Source organism: Ursus maritimus, unplaced genomic scaffold (genome assembly GCF_017311325.1).
Source record: "Ursus maritimus isolate PB19 unplaced genomic scaffold, ASM1731132v1 scaffold_14, whole genome shotgun sequence".
NCBI classification, from domain to species: Eukaryota; Metazoa; Chordata; class Mammalia; order Carnivora; family Ursidae; genus Ursus; species Ursus maritimus.
In genome coordinates this window covers 64019179-64046991 of record NW_024423786.1, presented here as the reverse complement: position 1 = coordinate 64046991, position 27813 = coordinate 64019179, and the positions used below count along the sequence as shown (strand labels likewise).

Below are 27813 nucleotides of genomic sequence, written 5' to 3'. Positions count from 1 at the left end.
TGGTGTCTCGTGCCCACCTGGCAGCCCCGGCACGAGGAGCAGAAAGCAGGGCTGGCAGGCAGGCACCAGGCAAGGCAGCCCAGGCTCCCACGGGCTGTCTCCAGCATGCCACAGGTTGAAGAACGGTACCCCTTTTCCTTTAGCGTCGAGAAAGCTAGGGCAGGGGAGGGCAACCGACGAAGGAATAAACTTGAAGAGGAGACCGCATCCCACCTGCTTGGACAGAAAGCAAAGCAGCTGTTTCACGGGTACACCTGCGGTTTCAAGATGAGTAAGCAAAGAGCGACAGCACCTGCAGGATGGGAGGAGGGAAAGAACGGAGCCATAAACACTTCCAGAAGAAGAGAATTTCTCCCAACGTGAAATGCACAGATAATTTAATGGAATTTACTTGATTTTCCCCTCTCAGGGTCTGACTTCAGGAAATCAAATTACAAAGTCATCATCACAGCCTAGATTTATTACAACTGACCTGCAGGCAAAAGGATAGAACTATTACATAAACACTTCGATTCCATGTATATATCTTAAATAGAGGAGGAATTCAAACAAGAATACAGGATAAAATATTCCAAAGCTCCAAGAAGCAGTTATGTTACTGAGCTCCATTTTTACAGACAAATAAGGCAATATCCCTGCACATTAGCTTTTTGATAATTTTTATACATTTTTCTATGGTACAAGAGAAAAATAACCAGAGCTCACAATGTACAGTTCTTACACTATTTTCACAGTTTGTGAACACTATACACCCTTTTGTTTTAATAAAGATACATTGTAATAAACTCCTTGCCCTTAAGTTTATAGTTTATAATAATCTATGATTAATACACTAAAATTGCCTTTTGATGTGGTCATCCACACAAGAGAACGGTCAGATGAAGCTCCTGGACAGTCAGAATTGCTTTTATCCCCACGTGTCTGATGGCAAAGTGACCCTATGCGGAGCCAGACAGGAAGTGGACAGAAGAGCAACAGATCTCCTCTTGAGTCCCTGGGAGCGACGGAGGATGATGGCTTGGTGTGGTCGAAGGAAGACGTGCGGCAACGCTTCCTTCCAGAACACTGGGAAGTCTAAGGTTTAGGAAGCCGGGCTGGGGGAGAGCTGGGGAAACTAGGCGAGTGGACCAAAGCGATAATTCATTTCTGATTCTGAAATTTACAGGGATGTCACTTGAAATGGCACCGTTCTCCCTCGACTGTTTTACAGCATTTGGGACGGTCGCCCTGGGTGGGGGGCCCCGGCACCACCTGCCACCCCCTGGTTCTGACGGCGCCACCTGCCTCTCGGCCCACGGCTGCTGTCTGTCCCCTGCACTAGAACCGCGCACAGTGCTGCTTAACCCCATGCAAGGCCGGACGCCCAGGCCCAGTGAGGCCACAGCGACACAGAAGGGGAGCCCGGCTACCGAGGAAGTGAAGAAGCTTAGCAACAGGGGCAGGTTTCAATGGCCTCACAACTATTCTGGGGTGGTTTGGGGGCTTGGGGGGTTTGGGGGTTGTTTTTTAATAGGGTTTTTTTTTTAATAGAGTTCCAATTCCAAAAAATAACAGTGATCTGCCAGAGACTCTCACAGGTGATGAGCTTCTCTAAGGGACTCTGCCGTCTCAGACCCTCCTCCGGTCAAACGGGTCTCTAGAAGACGCTCCTTCATCACCTACCACGTCAGCGGGGCCCCACGTTTCTCAGCCTTTCAAACGTTAGAGCGTAGGAGGGATCTGGGGCTAAACATCCCTGGTAATTAAAAAGGGTTTGATATAGGAAGGGGGGGGGAGGCAAAATATTGGATTAAGCAAAAGTCACAGAGCGGCGACAGCCCAGATGGGCGGGGAGGGGGGATTCAGAAACCAAAGATCTGGGCCAGTGAGAGCAAAAGACTGAGGTTTGGTCTTGTGCTGCCTACAAGCAATCTCTATGTCATCAGTCAAGGCACATCGCTTCTAGCTGCTTCTCCCTGGGAGCGAGCTGTGATGGCTGAAGGATCAGGCTTGGGACCGAGGGGATACGTAGCTGCTACGAGTCGTCCCAGATCAGGTGCTAGGGTTGGAGACATCTGTACACTCTGCCCTCCGTACGTCTTTCTTGTTTCAGTCCGGCTGGTCTGCGGCAGATGGAACATCAAGTTGGCAGCACACCGAATTCTGAGAATGAAGATTCTTGGGATCAGCACCTTCTTTGACAAGTGGCCGACTCCTGAGTCTTCCCGATGAAGAGCAGAAGGACCGGTAAAGGAGAAAAGAACGCATTCTGTCCTGTCTCAATATTTCACTGTCCACCTCTTTGAACGCAACATGGTTTTTGGTAAAGATAAATTCATTCTAATTTCACGTGATATTTCGAACAGGAAGTTTGGCTGAGCACACCGATCCCCGAACGTCGACTGTGATGGTAAAGCAACAGGATATCAAATCAGTAAATCTATTGCACTTGGTGAAGAAAGTAAATTCCTCCTTTGTCTCCCAGCTCCAGAAGGCCGTGTGTCTCGTCGGCTGTGCCAGCTCTTCTCACTCCAGCCCGAGTCTCTCCGTTCAGACATAGCACGTCCATCACCGCGCCCTTCCGGCACTTGGAAGTCTGACAAACACCGTTCCAGTAGCTGCGCCTCCAGGTTTCGAGTCTAGAAATGAATTTAAGATGTGATCTCATCACAGTCAATGAATTGATCGTACTGACTTCCACATTTCATGAGTAAGTTCATCACAAAAGAGCAGGATGAGGTCTCTCTGACCAGCACTAACACTGTGTGATCCGTCGGGTGTCACAGGGATGCACGTTCTAGGTGACGGGAGTAGACAGACATGATGGAAATGAACACCAGATTTATTGCACATGGTGTCTGGGCGAGCAATAAAAACACTGTGATACGGGATGAAAATTCTTTACGTCTTGCTTCCTCTCAGCCCTTTTTTCTCGAGTCTGACGTAGCAGCGCAATCAGTCGACGTACATGGGAGAGCTGGGGGTCGCTGGCATCTGATCCAGGATTTTACACACGTAGCAGGCGACCTCTACGCTACGCTCTTCATACATCAAAATAAAGGGATGTTTCTGCAAGAAAATTGAACAGGGAGAAAGAAAAGACAAGACATCAAAGTTCGTGTCAGAGCCCACACTGAGCTTGTCCCAACTGCAACGGGGCACAGAAGCGAAGGCTCCAACCACACGTGGCTGCACAGAATCGTGGCAGCGGCTCAGAGAGAGGCAAGCGGAGACGCGGCGGCGGGTGCGGGCACGCCCGATCTGGAAGAGCCACCCAGGCAGCGGAGTCGGGAAACTAATCTCTATACCGGGAGCATCTGTTGAGGCAGAGAGCGGAGCTGGGGCCTCTGCTGCCATCTGAGAGCCAAGAAGAGCTGCAGGAAGACCGGCCGCCGTTGCTCCTGGGACACAGACCTCAACTTCACCTCCCATTTCCCCACGAGCAGAAGAAGGATCTTAGAGAAAAGACTGCCAGTGCCTCAGACCCCGCTCCAAGAGGGTCAACGGGACCCCATCCAGAGCTTCTGCCCTGCCTCCTGCAAAGCCCCCCCGGTCACATGCCATCTCTGTCAGTACTTTTCTTTGTGGCTCCTCTAAGTCTGCTGACCCCCCATCTGTAGAGTCACCGCTGGCGCTGACCACAGGCTGGACCTAACACCCTGCACAGCTAGACAGCGGGGTCTTTCCTAAACAGATACCCACATTATTAGATCAGGATTTTCTTCACTGCTGAGACCAATGCCACATCCAGGACAGCTTACGACACCCAAGTCCCAGGGATGGGTGAACTGTCAGAGACGGGAATCTGCTGTGTGAAGTAAATTTGCGCGAGAGCATTTCATGAAGGCAGAAGAAGCACAAGAAAGTCTTACGGGTGTGTTACGCACACACAGACCATGCAGTGGAAGGTGGCTCCTCTAAAGCGAGTGGTACAATTCTTTGGGGGTAATTTTTATGACACGTCAAGGCCAAAATTTTCCGTGAGAATCCAGCTAGTAAACTGATAGGAAAATTATAACTTCCAATTTTCTCTTTCCAAATATCTGTTTCAAACATTTTTTAAAATTGCTCAATTAGGTCAAGCTGTTTGTCTGGATGCAGAGGACCATTACCTGCTTAGTGAACTGGCACGCTAAGAGAACTCACAGTGAGGAAGTATCTAAGCTTCCCAAAGGTAAAAAAAAAAAAAAAAGAATATAAAATAAAAGAAAATAAAATTCCCAAAGTCTCATACTCACCAGAAGTTCCTTATACTTTGGCCTTTTGGATTCATCCTTCGTAAGGCTAAAATAACATAAAAATACCATTAATAAAATGGAGACACAGTTACCAAGTATTTTTCTTTTCACAAATGAAATATTACAAAGAATCAAGCAGTTTTTTTCCTTCAGTTACAAAAGTAACAATGAGGACAACCCACCAAACATAAAAAACACAAAAAATTAGACAATCTATAATCTAAGGATTTATCCTGAGGATATTCAGTGTAGAAGCATTAGCGAAAAATCAGAAACAAGGTGACTACTGAAAATTGGATAAATTATGGCACAGCTGCATGGCACAATACTACACAGTTAAATATATGAATGTGTAAGTATAAAATTCTGTGTGTGTGTGCGCATGCGTGCACGTGTTTTCTAAATATATACACGGGTATTTTTTTTTAAAGATTTTATTTATTTATTGGACAGAGAGAGACAACAGCAAGAGAGGGAACACCAGCAGGGGGAGTGGGAGAGGAAGAAGCAGGCTCCCAGCGGAGGAGACTAATGCAGGGCTCAATCCCAGGGCTCTGGGATCACGCCCTGAGCTGAAGGCAGACGCTTAATGACTGAGCCACCCAGGCGCCCCTCTAAATATATACACGAGTATTTATACAGACACTGCCTCAGAGAAGCTAGAGTCTGAGAAGTAAACTACATACAAACTTTATCAATTATCCTTAGATTTTGAAAATTTTTGCATTCTGAATCTCAATGCTGTGTTCTCTGGTCCAAAAGTCGACAACGCTGCAACCTCACTAAAGACTATACTGATATACGGAACCCTCTGCCCGGACGATATTCCCTCTTGAACCCTACCTTGTCTAGTTCATGTTGCCAGAAGTATCTTCATGTTGTTTCTATTTTCCAGATTCGTCCTGGACTGTATCTTAATCACGTCTCCTCCAACTTCAATTAGATGCATTTTTTTTCATTATCAAAAGTTAATTAGGGGAACCTGGGTGGCTCAGTCTGTTAAGCGTCCAACTCTTTGATTTTGGTTCAGGTCATGACCTCAGGGTGTCAGGCTCTGTGCTCAGTGGGGAGTCTGCTTGAGATTCTCCCGCTCCCCCTGCCCCTCGCCCCACTTGTTCTTTCTTTCTCTCAAATAATGAAATCTTTTTTTTAAAAAAGCTAATACTGGCAACATGGTTCAGCGATTTCTACAGTCGGCGCCGTGTTCTGTGACACCCAGACTGCCGCTACGCAGAATTCCCGAACGCACGGCGCCCCCCAGCAGCCAGCCCCCAGCCCCTCGGGGGCGACCCCGGTGAAGACAGCCACCTTAGCCCCCCTGGGGCAGCCTGAGCTAGTGACTGTGCCACAAAAGGGTAGAGAAATCCAGATCCTTGACCACGTCGGGCCGACCTCGGAGGGCCGCCCCCAGAGGGCCACCCCAGCGGCACGGCTCGCTCGGGGGTCCGCGGAGCCCCCACTAAAAACGCGCTACAGCCCAACTTCAGCTTGAGAGCTGCTGCAAGGTCACTGCCACCTCATCAGTTTCCTGCACACCGTTCTCTGCCTTCCAGGGAACCAACCTGCAACCCCCTTCTGCTGGGTTCACACCCCTTCTTGGCCAAGTCTCTCTTTTCTAATAATCTATGAGTGGTAAACTCTTAGTCTTTCCACCCCTGAAAAAAATCTGTATTTCCTCCTTGTTTTGAATGATAACTGAATGCCCTGGTATAAAACTGGAGGACAGGTTAACAATTATATTTCTTCCATACTCTGGAGCTATGACTCATTTTCTGGCAAATATTGCTGATAACAATTTGGTAGCAGTCTAATAAATTGCTCCCTCACAGACATTCTATCTTCCTGCTAACTTATACCTTATAATTGTTCTGCACTTACTTCAATGCATTTAGGTATAAATTTACTTTGGTTTATCCTACATGGTACTGAGTCTTTAATTTCAATCTGAGAACATATCCTAGATCACGTCTCAAATGCTTTTCACTATTGTCTCCAATATTGCTTCTCCACTTCCAAAATTATCTTGTCATTTTCACTACATACATCTGAGAAGTTCCCATTCTATTTTCCTTGGTGCTTAACTGCTTTTTTTTTTTTTTTAAGATTTTATTTATTTATTTGTCAGATCGAGAGAGAGAGAGAGAGAGAGAGAGAGAGCACATAAGCAGGGGGAGCAGCAGGCAGAGGGAGAAGCAGACTCCCAGCTGAGCAGGGAGCCCGACGCAGGACTCAATCCCAGGGCCCCAGGATCACGACCTGAGACGAAGGCAGACGCTTAACCCACTGAGCCACCCAGGCACCCCTAAACTGCTCTTTGATACAGTTTAATCTGTGTCATGTTGGGAAATTCCTCAGGCCTATCTGCCAACTTCCCCAATTCTGTCCTCAATTGTTTCCAGTCTAGAGTTCATCAAATCTGCTGTCCTTTGTAATGATATATTTTTTCATTTCTAAAACTTCTAATAAGTTTTCATATCCAACTATTTCTTTCATTGCTGTTTTACTTCTTCCCCAGTTTTAACAGAACTTACACCTTCATTTCCTTGGACATCCTAAATATTTTAGGATTTTATTTTTAACTATATTCTAGACTATTCCATAAACTCAGCTCGATTTAAAGTAAACTCACATTCTGTTTTATTAGTTCATTTTCTTAGCATTAGATCCCATGTATTTTGGAATTCGGGTTTGCAGGGTGTGCACGCTTATCCATACCTCTGTTCAACAATTCTCCGAGCGCCTACTAAGTACTATGAACTGAAGCAACAGCTAGACAGACAGCAGTTTCATATGTTCGGGTCCACCGGTATAGAACAAGGTCCCATAATGGCTCTTTGAAGTTCCCGTCCCCTGCTTATGTTAGGATTATTACAGACCCAGTCCTCTGGTTATCTACGACCCCGCCACTGCAGCAATCTGTGGCCCAGGCAGCGACTGACACGAGTATGTCGTTCACTTCCCAGATTCTGTCTTCTAAGCAGAGCCAGATCCTGTGGATCCCTGTCTAGAAAAGAGCACTGGTCGACCTTCGATGCCACAGGAAGTAACGTCCCAGCTGCCACTGCCTGCTTCTAGGCCTGGGGAGAGCAAGGCCAAAGCCGCAGACCCCCACGGCATTTTATACGTCCTTCCATCCAGCTGCCATCCACGCTGATATTTACTTTGTAAAGCTGCCACGACTTTTTGGTTTTCGATTTTTCCATGTCATTTACTGGAGCAAAAAGCTGTGCCAACGTAGAAACTCATAATGCCACATGAGTAGGAGCGTTGAACCAAATTATTAACACTATCTTCTGTTTCAGAATTCCTGCTGCCATTAGTAATCACGTTAACCCCAACTAGTTAAGACCCATCAGCCAAGAAAGTAGCCACATGTCAAGTTCATTCCAATGAAATAAAATTTTAAAATGTATTCCCTTAGCCACCTCTCAGGTGCTCTGGGCTGGGCAGGGAGGACTGTGACACGTTTCCATCATCTCCAAAAGTTCTGCGGCAGCCTCAGACCCACTTCTCAGTTTACTGATCTCCCTTCAATTACACTGAATCTATCTGCTGCTTTTAATCCAGCTACTGAGTTTTCAGTTTATGCTTTTTTTGTCTGGACGTTCAGTTTGGTGCTTCGTAAGTTTCTGTTTCTTGCTTATATTTCCAAGCTTCTTCTTTGTTTTTCTTTAAATTTATGAAAAACTTCTTTCTGATTCTCATTATTCTCATATCTGAAGTCCTCAGATGTATTCCTGCTATCAGTCGTTTCTACTAGTTCTCATTCCCTGGATGAATGTTGGAATTTCTCCTCAACAACTCATACTGCATTTGACTTTACTTTTGGGAATTCTTGGGTCCCAGACTGATGGATCTGGTCTTGCTTCTGCCGATCGAGTGAGTCTTTCCAATCAGTAGCCTCTTACAATCCTTACCTCCCCTAATTTATTTCTTTAAGTCACTTTTTTTTTTTTAATTGAAGTACGTTGATACACAATGGTACATTGGTTTCAGGTATACAACAGTGATTCAACAAGTCTATTCATTACACTGTGTTCCCACCTGTCACCATACAACGCTATTACAGTATCACTGACCATGTTCCCTATGCTGCACCTGTCACCATACAACGCTATTACGGTATCACTGACCGTGTTCCCTATGCGGCACCTGTCACCGTACAACGCTATTACGGTATCACTGACCCTGTTCCCTATGCTGCACCTGTCACCATACAACGCTATTACGGTATCACTGACCGTGTTCCCTATGCGGCACCTGTCACCGTACAACGCTATTACGGTATCACTGACCCTGTTCCCTATGCTGCACCTGTCACCGTACAACGCTATTACGGTATCACTGACCCTGTTCCCTATGCTGCACCTGTCACCGTACAACGCTATTACGGTATCACTGACCGTGTTCCCTATGCGGCACCTGTCACCGTACAACGCTATTACGGTATCACTGACCGTTACACTTTGTTCCCACCTGTCACCATACAACGCTATTACAGTATCACTGACCATGTTCCCTATGCTGCACCTGTCACCATACAACGCTATTACGGTATCACTGACCGTGTTCCCTATGCGGCACCTGTCACCGTACAACGCTATTACGGTATCACTGACCCTGTTCCCTATGCGGCACCTGTCACCATACAACGCTATTACAGTATCACTGACCCTGTTCCCTATGCGGCACCTTTCATGTCCATGACTTATTCATTCTACAACTGGAAGCCTGGACCTCCCACTCCCCTCCACCCATTTCACCTATCTCCCCTCCCTCCCTCCCCTGTCAACCATCAATTCTCAGTATTTATGGGTCTGTTTCAGCTTTTTGTTTATTCATTTGTTTTGCTTTTTAGATTCCACATATAAGTGAAATCATTTCATTTGTCTTTCTCTGACTTGTTTCATTTAGCATAGTCTCCTTCAGGTCCATCCATGTTGTAACAAATAGCAAGATTTTCGTCTTTTTATGGCCAAGTAATATTCCTCTATTCCACTGCATATATGTGTGTGTGTGTATACACATACACACACACACACAGGCATGCACACACACACATGCACGCACAACCCCCCCACATCCTTATCCATTCATCTATGGATGGACACAGATTGCTTCCATATCTTGGCTACTGTAAATAATGTTGCAATAAACGTAAGGGCACATATATACCTTTGAATTAGTTTTTTCATGTTTTTTGGCTAAATACCCAGTAGTAGAACTACTGGATTGTACGGTATTTCTATTTTTAATTTTTTTAGGAACTTCTGTACCGTTTTTCACAGTAGCTGCACCAATTTACATTCCCACCAACAGAGCACGGAGGATCCTTCTTCTCCAGCTCCTTGCCAACACTCATATTTCTTGTCTTTTTAATTCTAGCCATTCTGACAGGTAGGAGGTGATATCTCATTGTACTGTTGATCTGTTTTCCTTGATAATGAGGGACATTAAGCATCTTTTCATGTGCCCTTGGCCATCTGGATGTCTTCTTTGGAAAAATGTCTACGCAGGTCCTCTGCCCATATTTTAACTGAATTATTTGCAGTTTTTTGGTGTTGAGTTGTATGAGTTCTTTATATATTTTGGATATTCACCCCTTATCGGACATCTTACCTCCTGTAGTTTCTGATTTCACTTAGTTTTAGAACTCTGTGGACTCCTTAGTTTTGTGCCAACTCTGATACCTTTAAAAAGATAGCGTAAAATGTTTACCCAGTATTTTAGTATTTCAGTGCAATTATTGTCCAAGACTGAATCCAGCCTAATAACCTGCAGCCCACACTCATCACTCCGCAGCTGTCTCTCCACTCTTCGGGTATTGCTCTGATTTCGTGTCTTTCTTCGCTGGTGTGTACGTTTATGTGTGCCTGTTTGAAATGGAAGCTGGTCAAGTTTTCTTTACCTTTGAAATGCATAAAACAACAGCAAAATCTTACAATATCCCTAGACATGGTGCTCTTTTCCCCCTTTTAGTTAATTTGGTCTGATACTTCTAAGGACTCAAGTTTTTCTTCAAGTAAAGATCATTTTCATCTTAATTCTCTGTCCACAATCAGGTAAGTGGAATCTCTGGATTTTTTTCTCCAAGGCTCTCAGCATTCGTCTTTTGTTCATCTTTTCATCCCATTCACCTGCAAGATTAACTCGAGGGTGTTGCCATGCTCCCCGGCCGCTAACCAACACAAGTGTCCTCACTTGCAGTGGCAGCAAAGCCTGAGCCAAGTGTAAGGCGGGAGTGAACACTGCCACCGAGCCCCAGCCGTGTCTGGGATCCACTACAGAAAACACTCCCTCAAGACATTTCTAGGATCAAGATCTGCTTCCTAATGTGGCCTGGCCCCCAAGCTGCCTCCTCTCCCAGGTCCTCTGTGCCAAGCTGAGGAATTCCCGAGCAGGTCTCATATCCTGCCTGTGGCGTTTTCCCTCCGCACACAGCAAACTGGAGACCAGTCGGCCCATCCCGGCGTTCAGCCTCATCTTCCCAACTTCACAAGAACTCCTCAAGGATAGTACTTTTGCCCCTTTTCAGAACAAGTGAAGGCTTTTAAAAATTCCATTAATGCTTTAAAAATAGGAAGTTAAAGCAGGGAGGAACGTAAACTGTGTGCTGGTAGCATCCCTTTGGTCCCTAAGCCCTCATCTCCTTTTTAGTCCTTTAGCAAACTTTTAATTGAAGCATATTTTCAGCAAAGAACACACATCCTAAGTGTAGAATAAAAATAAGAGGAACCATATTCTGACCCTATTACCTTTTATTCCTTCTTGTCTGCTTTTTAAATTTCATGTAAATGAAACCATACATGCTGTCTTACGTCGTCCTTCTTCCACTCAATACCGTTTGAAATTTACCCTGTTGCCGAGCGTGGCAACGGCCCCCCTTCGATGCCGTATATGCTGTGGGAACAATGCTAGAACTTACTGTCTACTCTACTGTTGATAGAGGCACTTCTTTCCCGTTGGAGGTGATGAGACATCCTTACGTGTCTTCTAGCGTGCTTCTGCCTGAGCTTTCGCGGGGCACGGACTTGGGACTCGAACTGCTGGAGCACAGCGTATGCACCAGCTGTATTCCACCAGCTCTAAGAGATCCTGCCACAGCTTCTCAGAGGGACTGCTCCAACTTACAGGCCTGCAAGTACCATATGGGACTTCCAGTTGCTTCACATGGCCCAGGTACCATCAGTCTTTTAAACTAGTCATTTCTGGCGACTGTAATTGTGTTTCATCGTAGTTTTGATTTGCGTTCCCCTGATGCCTAATAATGCCGAATGAACACCCTTTCATATGTTTACTGAGCACCTGAATGTCATCCTTTTAAGCACCTTTCCAAGTACCTGGCCATTTTTGGTCGTCACTTTCATATTTGTAAGTGTTTTGTACTCAGGAGTACTCCTTACATATTCTGATTGAAATCCTTTGTCAAAAATCTGTGCGGCAAGGACACTGCACGGCTGGCATTTTATTCAGTGGTGTCTTCTAATCAACAGACATTCCTAATTTTAACGAAATCTCTTCTTTTATGCTTAGTTGCTTTCTGTGTGCTGTTGAAGAAATCTTAATCTATCCAAAGGCCATGAGAATCTGTTCCCGTATCTTCCATACGTGTTTAACTTACGCGACTGAAGAAACTCAGTTTGGCCGAAAAACAGCTCAAGGGGAGGACTGAGAAATGTGGCTAGAGTGATAAACCAGGTCCAGATCAGAATGGGTTTTGAAAGCCAGGTTAATTTAGTTTTTTAAGGGCCATAGGCAGCCTCTAGACCAGGGCTCCCCAGTCTTTTTTTATCATTGCCCCTTCCTTTCTGTGAAATTTAAACATATCTGTTTATATTCTGTAGCAGCCCTCTGGAGGGCTGCAAACAGTTATGTTACCCAAGAATTTCTGCCTCTCCAGAACACGTTTTTGCCCCCTTTGGGGTGATGATGTCACTCTGTTAAAAACTCTAGACAGTTTTAAACAAAAAGTAACATGACCAGACATGCACCATAAAAAATACAACTCTGACAAAAAGGAGCGTGGTCTGGAACAGAGTGATACTGGGTTATGAGGAGAGCCAGTAGAAACCTGAATGATCCAGGTCAGAGAGGACAGAAAATGCCCCAGGACAGTGGAAGGGAAGATGGACAAATGTGGAGAGCTGATAGAAGCAGGTCCTAAAAACAGATGTACTTCCGACGACAGCCCCGGATGATCTGGAGAATGAGCTGGAACCATGCACCTACTCAGGGAAAACAATGAGACGCTGATGTCTACACCCATTATCTGTAGGGGAGAACTGGCACCAAGAGACACAGAAATAAAACAAACACAAGTACTACGCATATGGACAACAAAACCAATAAAGAGATCAAGGGATTAAGAAGAAAACACTTCTGGTGGAGGGTTCACAGGTGATCACTTTAGGAATTCTGCTCCATGAATCACACAGATTACTTTAACCAAATTGCTTCATTAAAATGGAACATATACAACGATCACACACAAGTCTATGATCTGCACATTTGTGTGCAAACTGGTAAAAGTAGGTATTTTTAAAAAGGAAGAAGCGCCAATTTGAATCATCCCAATGGCCTTCTACCTAGAAAACCTTGAGGTATTCCTTTCCCCCTGGAAAACCAATGCAAAAGTAGAACTTAATTACAAAAGATGAAGTATTTTTCTAATTGTACTTTCTAATTATTCAAATATTTCCTAATTATTTGAAAAGAGGGCAATGCTAGACTGTGAAACGTAAGTCTTAAAGGAACTAGAGGAGCAAGAAACGGCAGTGCTGGCAAGAAAAAAAATTCTGAGAAAAAGAAAAGCATTTTCAAGAAGGCTTTTTGCTCATAAACATATCTTATTTTTAAATCATGTTGGATAAATTATCAAAAATATTCAAATGGTAATGAAACAGGTTTCATTTAAAACACAGACTGAAACAGTACAAAGCACGACTGGATTCCTGCCGTATCTGCACGTTTATTTTTACGTTCTACGCACACGGGTGTGCACGTGCACACACACCGTTAGAAGGGCACAAACACCACCAGGGGTCGGTTCACTCCTCCCTTGGAACAGGTTTCAGAGAGCCAGTATGTGGTCCGCCAGCTGAGCTCGCGGCCTGGCTCCAGCACACGGACGCCGCTGCATTAGAGGCCGCGTCAGAGTGGAGATCCGCCCCTGCACCTGCAGTCTGACCTGGGCGGGTCCTGACTTAGCAAAAGCTCCAGGTGATTCTAGTACAACTGCACTGTTAGACCCACATCAGACTAGGACGACCAGTCCCGCCTGGGTTGTATTTGTGGTACAAGGTACTCGGAATCTGGAGGCAGCAGCCCCCCCACCCCGACATCTGTTTTTCATCAGTATTCAGTTGTAGAGTGAGAGAGTGATGCCCTCCAGGCCAGCTGGAACCTTCCGTGTGGCCAGTGTGACCCAGAGTCGCAGCTAGGAAGCAGAGTGATTGGAAGAAGCTCCCCTTCCCCAGCGTAAAGGACCAACGCAGCTAAGAATAAGTAAGCCTTGCTGTACTCACCACATGGTTTTCGAGAACTCAGAAATCAAGTACTCACCACAAGTTGACAAAGTTGATGAAGCTCGGGGAGAACTCCCTTTCTTCAGAGTTACTCAGCTGTGGAGGGTCCCCTTTCACGACTTGTGTGAGTTGATCGAATACACTATTCCACTTTGGATAAGGAAACCGGCCTGTGGCTAACTCGTACTAGAGAGAACACAGAGAGAAAAACAAAATATACTGGGCATTACCGACTGCTCCTTGCTGGAACACCCACATTGAAAATCTGAATTCCAAGCAAAATTCTTGTAAAGCCTTGAATCGAACCCAGATGAGGGTGAGGGGAAATTCTCACAGGTAGTAAGGCTAAGTGGAAGGGCTATTTAGAAATCAAGATAATATAAGATCAACTGAGTTCGAGGATGGGGACTAAAAGGAAACGCCAGATTTAAACGCAGACACTGTCACCGCTGCCTGAGCACCAGGTAGCCCTCAACTCTGACTCCTTTGTATGAAGAATCCTGGAAGGCTGGTTCTAGACCTTTCCTGGTGCAAAGTGTGCACAATCTGTAGTTATCTGAATGGAAGGCCATGTCCAGAACAGTGGCCAAAGTCATTTTTAAGGTAAGAGAACTTTCAACCAACAAAAGCCCAACCTGAGCTCAAAGGAAGCAACATGCAAATTCTGTTCTCCAGCCAACCTGGGGTTACTACAATTTCACCCACAGGCAGATATTTCTGTAACTGAAGAAATCAAGTCTGGGTCAAACCCCAAACCCTGAACCCCAATAATGGTGCTCGGGACAGTATCTCTAAACCACACCAAACCAGATCTGAAGGGTCTTACGGACATATGTCCCAATGCGCCAAAGGTCAAACTTACCTGTGGACTATTTTCTCATCTTTCTCTCACTCTGTTCTGAGGATAATGAAAACCCAATGAAAACCAAAAAATTGTGCTTCTTCCAAAAAATGGGTCTAAATCTGCAGCATGGCCTAAATGAGCCCCTTGTTGGGTGCACTGACAGGTGATGGATATGGGAGGGTGACAGCTCCAAGCTTATCAGAGAAGAAGGCATCTGAGAGACAGTGCTGTCTGAGGTGACTGTCTCATAGCTTTCAGCTTAGGGCTATCGGATGGCGTCGACTTAGTCAAATATTAAATTACTAGTTTATACAGTGAAAGGAAAGCTACCAAGCAAATGTGAGAGCATCCTCCAATGGGAGGCTGGGATGGGAAGTCCTTCTTCACCCTAAGATGGCACCTTCAGCTCACCACTGTCCCCAGTTACACACACGTCTGTGGAGGGCAGGCAGGCGTGCCACACACATGAAGAAATTCAGTCCTCTGGCTGAGGTTTCTTTTTTTTTTTTTTTAATTTTTTTAAAGATTTTATTTATTTATTTGACAGAGACAGAGACAGCCAGCGAGAGAGGGAACACAAGCAGGGGGAGTGGGAGAGGAAGAAGCAGGCTCACGGCAGAAGAGCCTGATGTGGGGCTCGATCCCAGATCGCCAGGATCACGCCCTGAGCCGAAGGCAGACGCTTAACCGCTGTGCCACCCAGGCGCCCCTGAGGTTTCTTTTGGACATAAACACAAATGCTCGGGACAAAGTAAACCTTACTGGCTATTTATAACACTAGGAATAACTTCATCAGATTCATTCTTGAGAACAGATGTTAATAAGAGAAGGGAAAGGTAAAATGTACCACAGAAAGTGAAGGACTCAGGAACTTAGAAATTAATTTTACACATTTCTTAATTTTTATAAGATTATCCATATGGAAAATAGATTATGAAGCAATTGTAAGTACTGAATGCTTTGCTTTTAAACAAAGTTTAGCCAGATATACTAAAAGAACTTGCTGAAAATGTTTCTGTTAAAACTTTTCACAAAATTCTGTTTTTATGATGTTTTATGACGTCTTTAAACATAACCGGTCTGGACATAGGTGTTTCTGAATCGTGAATGTCCTTTACATGCACGCAGTTAGGGACCTCAGCGGGAAGCTACAGGTCATGCTGTAGGCCTTTGGACCAGTCACCACACCTAAAAGATGCCCAAGTTCCATGTTCCCTCCTAACTAACAAAGAAGGGATTACTTCCCTCCTTTGGTCGGTTGGCTTCACAATGAGAACAGACTCCAGGAGGTGTTGCCCGTACCAGGTCACAAGGGAAACCGGAGGGAGTCTGCCACAGAGGTGAGCTCGTAGCCTTCAGTTCTCGGTACAGAGAATTCTCGAGGCCCGGCAATGTGACTCGCCAGGACAACAAGCAAGGGTATGTGATTCTCATCTACAGGAAGACCTTAAGACCACGTAATGCCAATGAACAGATGGAGATTATTTAGTAAGCTACACAAGAATTCCCTGCTCAGAACCTGTGTTACCTCTGGGCTGTGGGACCTTTAAAAATGGGAGGAAATGAAAGGAAAAGTTTGGGCCACCTCCCACACAGGACACGGCCCCATCTAGTGATGGGAAATTCAAAGAACGTAGAAGAAGCTGTCCCAAGTCAGAAAAGTGCCGAGCTGTGGTAAAACAGCAAGTGCAAGGAAACAGATCTACAATTTCAAAACAAAATTTACTAATAAGGAAGTAATAAGCACATAAAGATACTTCTAAGACAGAAGGAAAATTTCGGTACAGTCACAGGTGAGAAAGAAGAGTTTATTTCATTGTACTTAGTTGCAAATTAAGTAGCTTCCTCACTCTTCTTTCTCGGTGTCTCTTTAAGAACTTTTATTAGAATTACCCCCTAGGTAGCTCGTGTTCCTCCAGAACTGAGTTACTTTCAGCTCACTCGTTTGTGACTTTTCTATTCAGTGAACAGAAGATTCCAGGTAGAAACTATCCTCCTACCGGTAAACATGTACACCTGACGCACACGCCGTACAGAGTATTACCAGGCATGCTCCTCTTGCCTCAGGTGGGAGGAGCCGGTCACCGCCACACCGACTGCAAGTGGGCAGCCCTCCCCTGTCCCTGTTCTCGATGCAGGTGCTGACTCCTAGTATCTCTGGCCAAGAGACCCAGAGAGACACCGAAGGGCCTGAGGCACTGCATAAAACCTTGAGGGAAACCGTCAACTCTGGTTTGATTTTTAAAGCAAAACACAGACTTTTTTTCAACAACTAGAAGACATAGTCCCTGTGATTATAACCATAGAGAAAAAATAGGTAAATAAAGTCAAAGACTAGAAGAGGCAAAAAGGAGAAAAAAAGCAGTTCTCATGAGGGGTGGAAGGCTGATAAAATGTTCTTTCCATTCTAAATTTCCTGCTACACCACCGTGACGAACATACCAATGTGATCCCCAAACTCCAGACATCAGAGCGGACGTCATATCCTTGTCGCGACGCACTCGGGTCTATTCTTTCAGGCTGGAACAGAAAGAGAAGTCATGGTCATTAATTATGCATATTCTCAGGGAGCAGGACGGAAGCAACAGCTGGGTAGGGAGCCGAAATGCCAGCATACTCCTAGAAAAATCCACGTCTAGGGTCAGACTGGGAGTAACAGGAAGCCATCATCTTACTGAAAACCAGCAACAACAACAACAAAACCCAACCCAATACCACCTCCATAAAGGGAACACAAAGCAACTCTTCTAATTTTTTCCCCCAAAGGACTCACCAGCATTTACAAACCGGAAGCTGAGAACAAAGAAAAAAGGAAGAAAACTGGAAAAGTGAAAAAAATAATTACAGGGTCAGATTAGTAAGCAAGTAGTGGTAAACAGAAAGAAAAAAAAAAAAAAAAGAGTAAGTCTTCTCTGTTTCACTGAATAAGGCCACACCACAATATATCTGAGATACAAGCACAAACATGAGCTAAATCCATTATAATTGCTCCACCCATTCTTCATCATAAAGCTAAATGCATCACTATGCGTATCTTTAAAGATATCTATTAGTCATTTTTAACCAAATTAAGGCACTGTCAAAATATATTATCCTATCATGCAAACAGGAAAAGTCACCTTTAGTAATTTCTGTGAAGGGAGCATTCTTTACATTTCCTTGAAATAAGGGACCATCATTTACATAGTGTGTCGGGGATGGAGAAGGAGGAGAGAGCCACTAGCACAGAGCTGACAACGGTCCTCAGCCAAGGCTGAGAGTCACTGTTACTGAAAGAAATGTCCAGGACTACAAGAGTTTGGAGACCTAGTTTACACAGTTTTGTTTTGAACATGAGTACTGTGGCTGCATCAGTATTCACTGGAAGCTACTTTGTTTTTAGTTGTGAAAATATGTATTTAAGATGAGATATGAATTACATAAAAATCCCAGAGAGTCAACCAAGAGAGGACAACATTCTGTCCAACAACGGCAGGATACACATTTTTCTCAAGCTTTCATGGAACATTCACTGATATAGACCATATTTGGGGCCACAAAACACACCTTATTTTTAAAAAGACAAATCACGCAAAGCACGTACTCAGATCACAAAAATCACTACATTAGAAAGCAGTAACAGAGAGTTACGTGGGAACTCCCCAGATATCTGGAGATTAAATAGCACACTTCTAAGCAACACACCGATCACAGAGGAGGCCTCAAGTGAAACAACAACAACAACAACTAACTTTGCACTAAATGAAAACGAAATAGAACTTATCGAATGTTGGGAAATGCAGTGAAAGTAGTAATGAGGGGGAAATTCATAGCATCAAATTCAAATACTAGAGGACAAGACAGATCGCAATCAATACGTCACTTTACAACTTTAAGGAATTAAACAGAAGAACCAGTAAAATAGACAAAAACAAACAAAAACCACAGAGAAAAGACAACAAAACCCAAAAGGATTCTTTAGAACGACCAACAAAACTGACAAACTTTCAGCTACACTGATAGAGTGAAAAGGAGAGACAAATGACTAAAATCAGAACAAAAGAGGGGACATTACTACTGCTCTTCTAGAAATGAAGGAAACGGACACATTATTTGAAAATGAAACCTATTCAAAAATAATACAGAAATCTGAATAGACTTAAAACTACTTTTTCAATGAATTTGTTATTTAAAAAACCCTCCCATGAAGAAAAGTCAAAACCCAGATGGGTTCTGGTGAACTCTTTCAACAATGCAAGAGAGAAATAACACCAGTCTTACACAAATATACTCACTTGCGGCAACCTAACAGAGACATTACAGCACAATTCATAACCCTCATAAACACAGACACAAAAATTGTTAACAAAAATAATGACAAAATCTAAATGACAGCAGGTGAAGAGGTAATAATCACGACCAAGTGGTGTTTATCTCAGGAATACAGCACTGACTTAAATCTTGAAAAGCAATGTGATGCACCAAATTTACAGAAAAATGAAGAAATATCATACCACCATCTCAGTAAATGTAGGCATCTAACAAAATTCAAAATTCAGTTTTTAGCATACTAAGAGAAAAGAAGGAAACTTCATTTCACAACGGGCATCCAAAAATCACCAAGAGCTAACATCGTATTTACCTGTGAAATCCAGAACACTCCCTTCCTAAGTAAATGTGGAACAAGGTACAACTTTTTTTTAAAAAAGATTTTATTTATTTATTTATTTGACAGAGAGAGACAGAGAGAGAACAAGCAGGGGGAGGGGCAGAGGAAGAGGGAGAAGCAGACTCCCCGCTGAGCAAGGAGCCCAATACAGGACTCGATCCCAGGACCCTGGGATCATGACCCGAGCCGAAGGCAGACGCTTCACTGACTGAGCCACCCAGGCACCCCCAAGGTACAACTTCTATTCAGCATTATATTGGAGGTCCTAGCCAGTACAAAAAAGTAAGGAGGAAAAAAAACAACGATGCTATTTTACTCACAGACACTTGAACTTCTGCAACTGTTTACACAGAAAATCCCTCTAAAGTTAACAGCAAGGACACAGGGCACAGTGACAAAATATGCAAATTGTCTGTCTTTATTTATAACAACAGCAAAATACTGGGAGGGGTGCCTGGTGGCTCAGTCAGTTAAGCATCTGACTCTGGATTTCAACTCAGGTCATGATCTTGGGGTCCTGGGATCAAGCCCCGTGTCAGGCTCTGTGCTCAGCGCAGAGTCTGCTTGCCCTTCTCCCTCTGCTCCTTCCCCCCCACTCTCTCTCTCTCAAATAAATAAAGAAAATCTTTTTAAAAAAGAAAAATACTGGAAAATGTATTTTTAAATTCTATTTACAATAGTAGCATCAAGAAACATGAATTCCTCAGGGATAATTTAAGAGTTCAAGAGTTCCTACACTGAAAACTACAAAACACTGCTGCTAGCAAAATGACCCGATGAACAGAAACAGCAGGTACTGAAACACTTGGTAACGTCAAGCTATCCACAGGTGAATGGACGAATGAACTGTGGTCTATCAGTGCAATGCAGAATGTCTCAGCAATAAAAAGAATGAACTAACACACCCAATAGCATGGCTATCTCTTCAAAACACTATGCAGAGAGAAGAAGGCAAGACACAAACCAGCACAGAGTGTAAGATGACATTTAGATGAAACTCCGGGAAAAGCAAGTCCAACTGACACTGACAGAAAACAGGACCAATGATCTTTTTTTGGTGACAGACATCTTCATCTCTTGACTGATGAGGTGACTACATGAGTAACTACATTTGTCAAAACCCGAAGTGTATACTTACAACGGGTGCCTACCATTTGTGGTTCTGGTGGTCATGTCCTCCTGAAACGGCTTTATGTTTATGTCAAAGAGCTGGAATTTCCAGCCCATGTGTGCTGAGAAAACTTACCCAACTCCTGTAAAAAAGTCAAACGAGGACTTCTTTCGATCATACTGGAGCACTGGCAAGCCTACCCAAGGATTATTTACGTGTCGTTTCATTTCACTTGATACTTATTATTCATTAGGGCCAGACACTTAAGTTACGTGATTACTGGAATATTTTTGCCCGTGAGGGATGCGAATGATTTCTGTTCGGTAACCCCAGAAGTTACTTCTTTGTGGGCCTGGAGATGAGGAGCAGTACTGTATTTGAATGAGCCATCCCATCCCAGTGTTCCTTCCTCAGGGACCATAAATACTGAATTACACAAATGTTCTTGAGCTAGTCTCACCTTCCTGCCTGTCCAGTGTTCTTATGAATGAGTTAAATGTATTTCTGACAGGTTCTTTCTTTACTTGTATGTATAATATTTTTAACATTTTGAAAATTATTCTTTGAGAGTAGATATTTAAGATTCATGAAATTATTTATAGACTCTGCATCCTAAATCTAAATCCAAAGTACAGGTTTGAAAAACAAAAAGCTTTTTAAAAGTATGAAGTTTAAAGGAAAACATCAACTCGGAGAATAGGCTATGTAACATTAACAAAAATAGGAACAACAACAAAAAGATAAAACAATTTTATACCCAAAAGTATATATAAAAATGAATACACAACTCAAGTTACTCTGTATTGAAATATATAAAATACAAACCAAGAAATAAGGAGAAACTGACGATCGTAATGTTAACAGATTTTGAACAAATCCTTAATTTTCTTGGATTAAAGAGGCAAAAAAGAGGGCTTAATAAACGTAGTTAATAATACAGAACTGGCCTTTTCCAATATTTTTAACTGATCACTGATCATGCTAAAAAGAATCTCAGTATGTTCCAAAAGGCAGAAATGCACAGGCTAAAAAGCTCTGAAAGGAAGTAATAAGCCAAGAGATTAAAAAGAATCAATGAAACAACTTTGTAGCGGTTAGCTATGATGTGTAACAAATTATCCTAAATTTTAGTAGCTTTAAAACAACAAACGTTTATTATCTCACAGTTTCCGTGAGTCAGGATTCAGGGACTATTTTTGATGGGTGGTTCCGGATCAGGGTGAATCATGACTACAGTCAAGATGTCGGGCAGGACTGACGAATTTACTGGATCCTGGAGGATTTGTCACCAAGCTCATTCACACGGTTCCTGGCAGGAAGCCTTAGTTCCTCACCACAGGAGTCTCCCATAAAGCTGCTTAAGTGTCCTCACAACATGGTAGTTAGCTCTCCCCAAAGTGAGCAATCCAAGAAAGAAAGAAGAAAGAAGCTACAGTGCTTTTTTATGACCTACTCTCAGAAGGGACACAATGTCCTTTCCGCCCTATGTCCTTCATTAGAAGTGACTCGCTAAGTTCAGTCCATGCTTCAGGCTGTACTTGGTCTCCACCTCGTAAAGGGAAGTGTAGGGAAGAAACTGTGGACAAATTTTTAAACTACCACACTTCTGGATAGTAAATAACATTCCAGTAAACAGCTCCCACATCTAACATTTAAAACAGCTAGGAAAACAAAAATATGTATGTGTATACACGTACACACACGTACCCACCCACACGCACGCTGATGCTGAGGAAATAGTACAATTTCACAGGTTTTGAAGAATTCTCTATCTTTCCTCAAAGACTCCTGGCTAAGATGGATTTCAATCTCAAAGAACAGAAAACTCTGCCACCACAGATGTTCTGAAGTCCGGGGAAACTTTTTTGAGCTCAAGGAGGTCAAAGATGTTTCGCTCATGAGATAACCATTAACTTTTTACTATATGAATAAAATAAAGATGGAAATTTTCCCAATTCGATTTTTAAAGCTGGCATAGCCCATATAAAACCTTCACAATATGAACTATAAACCAATCTCATTTAAACATTTTTATGCAGAAATTATAAAAATGTAAAAATATATTAAACATATAAACTATGAGCCAGGTAGGGGTTATTTCTCAAATGCCAGAACGATTCAACCACAGGAAACAGATTACTATGATCATCCTATCAGTAACTATGTGGGAAGAAACATTTCCTCATGGGTTGACTGACACCAAAAAGGCACTTAATAAAATTTTAACAGCTGTTCCTGATTCGTTCTCATCTTCTCTCTCTCTCTCTCACACACACACACACAGAGAAATGCACACAGACTTAAATCAGAAAAAAAAATTTGCTTTCAAGTCCAAAAAACCATGAGAATCCTGCTATCAATATTATCATTCAACATCTAGATGTTCCAGGCAAAGCGACAGAAGTAAATATGAGAAAAGTAAATACATATGCATGTAGGAGAAAGATCAATACATACAAAGAGGGCCAAGGCAAAAATTATTTGCAGAATGGTACCTTGAGTACAGTCTGAGACCTATTAAAAAATGAGGCAGATGAGTAATTTGGCCGGTTATAAAATTAACATATCAATTGAAATAGCTTCCCTCCGTGTGTCAGCAATTATTAGGAAAACACATTACATTACATTCAAAATAGCCACAAAAAACTGTCTTAGCACCCGAGAATACAGCAGGGAACAAAGACTCAGGTCTCAAAGGGCTTACAATCTGGTTGGGAGATACAGATACTGAAACAAATCATCAGGTGGTGATGAGGGTTACGAAGCAGAGCAGGGTCAGGAGGTAAGAGAGAAAGGGAGGGCACCATGCCAGATGCGGTGGTCCAGGAAGGATTATCGAAGCATGTGCTCCAAGACCTGACCTAAGTGAAAAACTGGCACATTAAAAATATTCACAGGGGAGAGAGTTCCAAGGAGAAAGGAAAAGACCACGAGGGAGGAATATCCTCCCATACACATGGGGAACAGAGAGGTCAGTGCGGTGGCCGGAGCTGGGCAAACGAGGCTGAAGGTAACATGAGGGCAATTCAGAAAGACAGCTGAGGGCCAGATCACGCAGAGCATTGTGGGCCCACTATGAGGAGTTAGGGATGAGGCGGTGTCATCTGACAATGCTTGGAAAGGACAACTGGCTACTTTGTTGAGCACGGACTACGTAGTAGAACAAGGTTAAGCAGGGAGACCATTCTGGGAACAACAGCCATCAGGCAGGTGAGGAATGCCAGCGGCCGGGCCAAGGAATATCCGTGGTTTTTAAAAAGAGGGTGGGTTCCATGCTGTGAAAGTAAAGCAGACAAGCCTTTGCTTATGGACAGGATGCAGAATATGGAAAGTAGACGGAAACGAAACTCCCAAGTCTATGTCCTGAGCAACTGGAAAGAGGGAGCTGGTATTTACTGAAATATAGACAAACTGACCGGGCGGGGGGTGGGGGGATGCAGTTCCCTGATCTTGTAGGGAGCAGAGAGGTGATATGATGCGGTCAAGAGCTCAGTACTGGACTTCTTATATTTATGACTTCTATGGGATCTAAGAAGGGTTATAGAGTAGGAAACTAGACACATGATTTTGGAGTTGACAGCTGAGGTGTGGACAGGACAGAAACCATCAGCATTCGTCATTCCCGAGCAGCCACTAAATGACAGATTCTGCACCTCCCTGAACAAAAGAGACAGAAGGTCTTACTCCTTAGGATTGGATGGACTCACTAAAAACAACTGGGTGGTTAAGAGGAAAAAAAGAGATTGAATACTCAGCCCTGGGGCACACCAGTGTAAAGAGACTGGGAGCATGAGAAGGCCCTAGACAACCAGGAGAGAGAGAGAGAGGCCAGCCAGGAAGGTAGCTAAGAGCATGGAATGTCACGAAACCAAGTGACAAAGTCCTTCAAGAACACAGCATTTCAAACATTACAGGAAAATTATGGAAGATCACGACTCAAAACTCACCACGGTCTTCGGCAACATAAAAGATGGTGTTCACTCTGATGACAGCAGTTAAAACGCAGTGATGGGGGGCAAAAGAACCCACTAGGAAGGGTCCAAAAAGAATTAAAGGAGAAAAACGGGTCACCTGGGTGGCTCAGTTGGTTGAGTGTCTGACTCTTCATTTCAGCTCAGGTCTTGATCTCAGGGTCATGAGCTCAAGCCCCATGTTGGGCTTGAAAACAAAAAAAGGAGAAAAAGCACACATAGTGGGTATAAAGTATTCAGAAATGACAACAAAATTTGAAAAAATTTATTAAGAAATGTGTACCGCCTGTGAGAAGGAAAAATTAACAAGAAACATGAAGATAACCAGAGTGAATGGAGAGAAACAACATATTCTTCATTGGGAAGACTCAAGAACATAAAAATCCAATAACCAAAGGAATTTATATGTCTAGTGAGATGTCAGTTAGGTTCCTGCTGAGTTATTTTTAATAATGATACACTGTTCATATGAAACATACAGAAAGATGACACAACACAGTCCAGAAACAGTCCCAAATCCAAGGATTTAGTACAAGAGTACTGATTCTAAACAAAGGAGTTTGAATAAACAGATAATTAAAAATAAAATTTTTATTTTATAGGTGAAGGGGATTAACTTGTCGCCATGAGTGCTGAGTAATGCACAGAATCGCTGACTAATTATATTATACACCTGAGACTAACACCACCGTATATTAATTATTCTTGAATTAAGAAAAAAAAAATAGGGGCGCCTGGGTGGCTCAGTCAAGCATCTGAGTCTTGATTTAGGCTCAGGTCATGATCTCAGGGTCATGGGATCAAACCCCGCATCCGGCTCTGTGCTCAGCAGGGAGTCTTCTCTCTCCCTCTTCCTCCAGCTCATGTTGTCTCTCTCTCAAACAAATAAATAAAATCTTTAAAAAAAATAAATATAAAAAAAATAAAAGTTTAAAAAAATTCTTAACTGATTAACCATCTGTGGGGAGAAAAGTTACTCTCTTTCCCTTAATAACACATCAACACCAATCACAGCAGGACTAAAAACCTAAAATGTAAAGAACAAAAGCCTAACCTTAGGTACTGCAACGTGACTCTGCAACCATGTCTAATCTTGGCATAAGAAAGATCCTTCAAGACATGCTAACAGCCAGAAACCGTAAAGGTAACACTGATAAACTCGCCACAGGGAATTTTTCTATTTCTGCAATTCAACCACAAAATATGTAAAATTTCAAGACAAAGGACAACTTCTGGGAAAACATATGTCACCTAATAAGAAACGGGTTAAAATTCTCATTATATTTTACATCAGTACCGAAGACTGGCATCCTCATAGAAAAATGGGCAAACGTTAATACATAAAAGTGGCCAAATATAAGAAAAAATGCAGAAGTATCTAACCTTTTCAATGATCTTAAAATACATAACAAAAATCCCAGGAAATTTTTCACAAATTCCATTCTGGCCTATCAACTCAACAAAGATAAAACTATAACACTCTAACCCAGAATGACACCTATTTAGAAAACACCCTTTTAATTGTACATCATTTCCCCAAAGGTCTCGAGAGGCGTAAACTTTTATAGCCAAAGAAAAATAGAAAGAGTTGTGTGAAGACACAGCTTAAAAATTTTGCAGCAATATTCAGAATAACAACACACACACACACACACACACACACACACAAAACCCACAAGCAGGCAAAAATAGAAAGTCAGTTAATTTATAGTGGCTAAATTCATTATATATATAAACATGCATCGTCCTGGAAACATGCCTGCAAATGCCTACAGAGCAGATAAAAAGCATATGTGTAATAAGATTACGTTTACATAAAACTGTAGCAGGACATAAGCTCACAACAATTTTTTCCCTTCATGAATGAATTGACGGGTAATTAACTCTCCATTTTATTAGTCAGCATTTTACCTTTTATTTATTGAACACAGACATAATCTTCCAATAAGAAATATATTTACAAAACTATCAATAGTAGAGTTCTTCAAATGTAGAGTTATTTCATTTAACATTTTTAAAAACAGGCATAATGCGATGGGATTTCAAAGTCACTAGGAAGTGAAAATATCAAGCCACTGGGGATAAGCTGTTCGTCTCAAAGTCACGGGTACAAACAGAAAAAGTGACACGTGAGCCTCATTTGGGAATGTGCACATACATGCATTCAAGAGAGAGAGAAAAAAAATCAGATTTTGACTCTTNNNCCAATATTACAAAATGTTTTACTAGGGGCGCCTGGGTGGCACAGCGATTAAGCCTCTGCCTTCAGCTCAGGGCGTGATCCTGGCGTTACGGGATCGAGCCCCACATCAGGCTCCTCTGCTATGAACCTGCTTCTTCCTCTCCCGCTCCCCCTGCTTGTGTTCCGTCTCTCACTGGCTGTCTCTATCTCTGTCAAACAAATAAATAAAATCTTAAAAAAAAAAAATGTTTTACTAGGCAAAAAATATTAAGAATCTTTAAGAAATTCAAAATTAAAGTAGAAACCTCTTCTTAGAAGAAAACCATCATGGGGGAAACCTGGGTGGCTCAGTCAGTGAAGCATCTGCCTTCAGCTCAGGTCACGATCTCAGGATCCTGGGATCGAGCCCCATCTTGGGCTCCCTGCTCAGTGGGGACTCGGCTTGTTACTCTGCACCCCCCGCCTCGTTGTGTTCTCTCGCCCTCTCTCAAATAAATAATCAAATCTTTAAAAAATAAATAAATAAATAAATAAATAAATAAATAAATAAATAAATAAATAAATAGAAAACCAGCATGGACATAACACCCAAGACGGGGTAGGGGTGGAGGGCTGTTGTTTTCTAACATTCAGAAATAAGCATTCCAACTGCTACACAAAGATAGGGCATTGGTTACTCAACTACGAATCCACATTTCCAAAGATGACAAATGTTGCTGGACGCTGTTTGCTAAGCTTGATTTCTGTGAAGTCAAAATTCTCCGGGACTGTGTGCAGTCTCACTACTGACTCAAAGAAGGGTGGCCTTCAGTTAACGTTTTTCTAACAGCTTTCCTGAGATATAAATCACACACCATACAATTCACCCATCAGAAGCACTCAATTCAATGGCTTTTCCTATATTCCCAGAGCTGGGCAACCATGACCAGAGTCAGTTCTAGGACCTTCCCCCACCCCACACTTTTGGCCATCACCACCTCACTGTCCTGCAACTGCCCCCCCACCCCCACCCTGCAGAGCTCCTAATCTATCTGCTGTTGCTACAGGTTTCACTATTCTGGACTTCCATATGAATGGAGTCACAGAGTGTGTGATCTTTCCATAGCCGGCTTCTTCTACTTAGCATCATGCCTTCAAGGTCTGCCCGTGTCCGAGCATGGATCAGTGCTTCGTTTTAGTTTCAGACTGAGTAATATTCCCTTGTAGCCCAGACCACATTTTGTTTGTGCCTTCATCCACTGATGGACATTCGAGTTATTTCTACCTGTTGGCTCTCATATATTCATGCACAAGTTCCTGTGTGGACATGTGCGTTC

General features: G+C 43.0%; 1 protein-coding gene across 1 annotated transcript in view; it reads right to left on the bottom strand.

Annotated features, from left to right (window-relative positions):
- Positions 1-360: 360 nt before the first annotated feature.
- Positions 361-27813, bottom strand: part of MAP2K4 (mitogen-activated protein kinase kinase 4) — a 133413-nt gene continuing 105960 nt past the window's right edge. Inside the window, exons 8-11 of the mRNA XM_040630050.1 lie at positions 17028-17105; positions 13779-13927; positions 4218-4263; positions 361-3048 (exon numbers count right to left, since the gene is read on the bottom strand). Coding sequence (XP_040485984.1) covers positions 2935-3048; positions 4218-4263; positions 13779-13927; positions 17028-17105 — 387 coding nt within the window. The 3' untranslated portion in view covers positions 361-2934. The remainder of the gene's footprint in view (positions 3049-4217; positions 4264-13778; positions 13928-17027; positions 17106-27813) is intronic.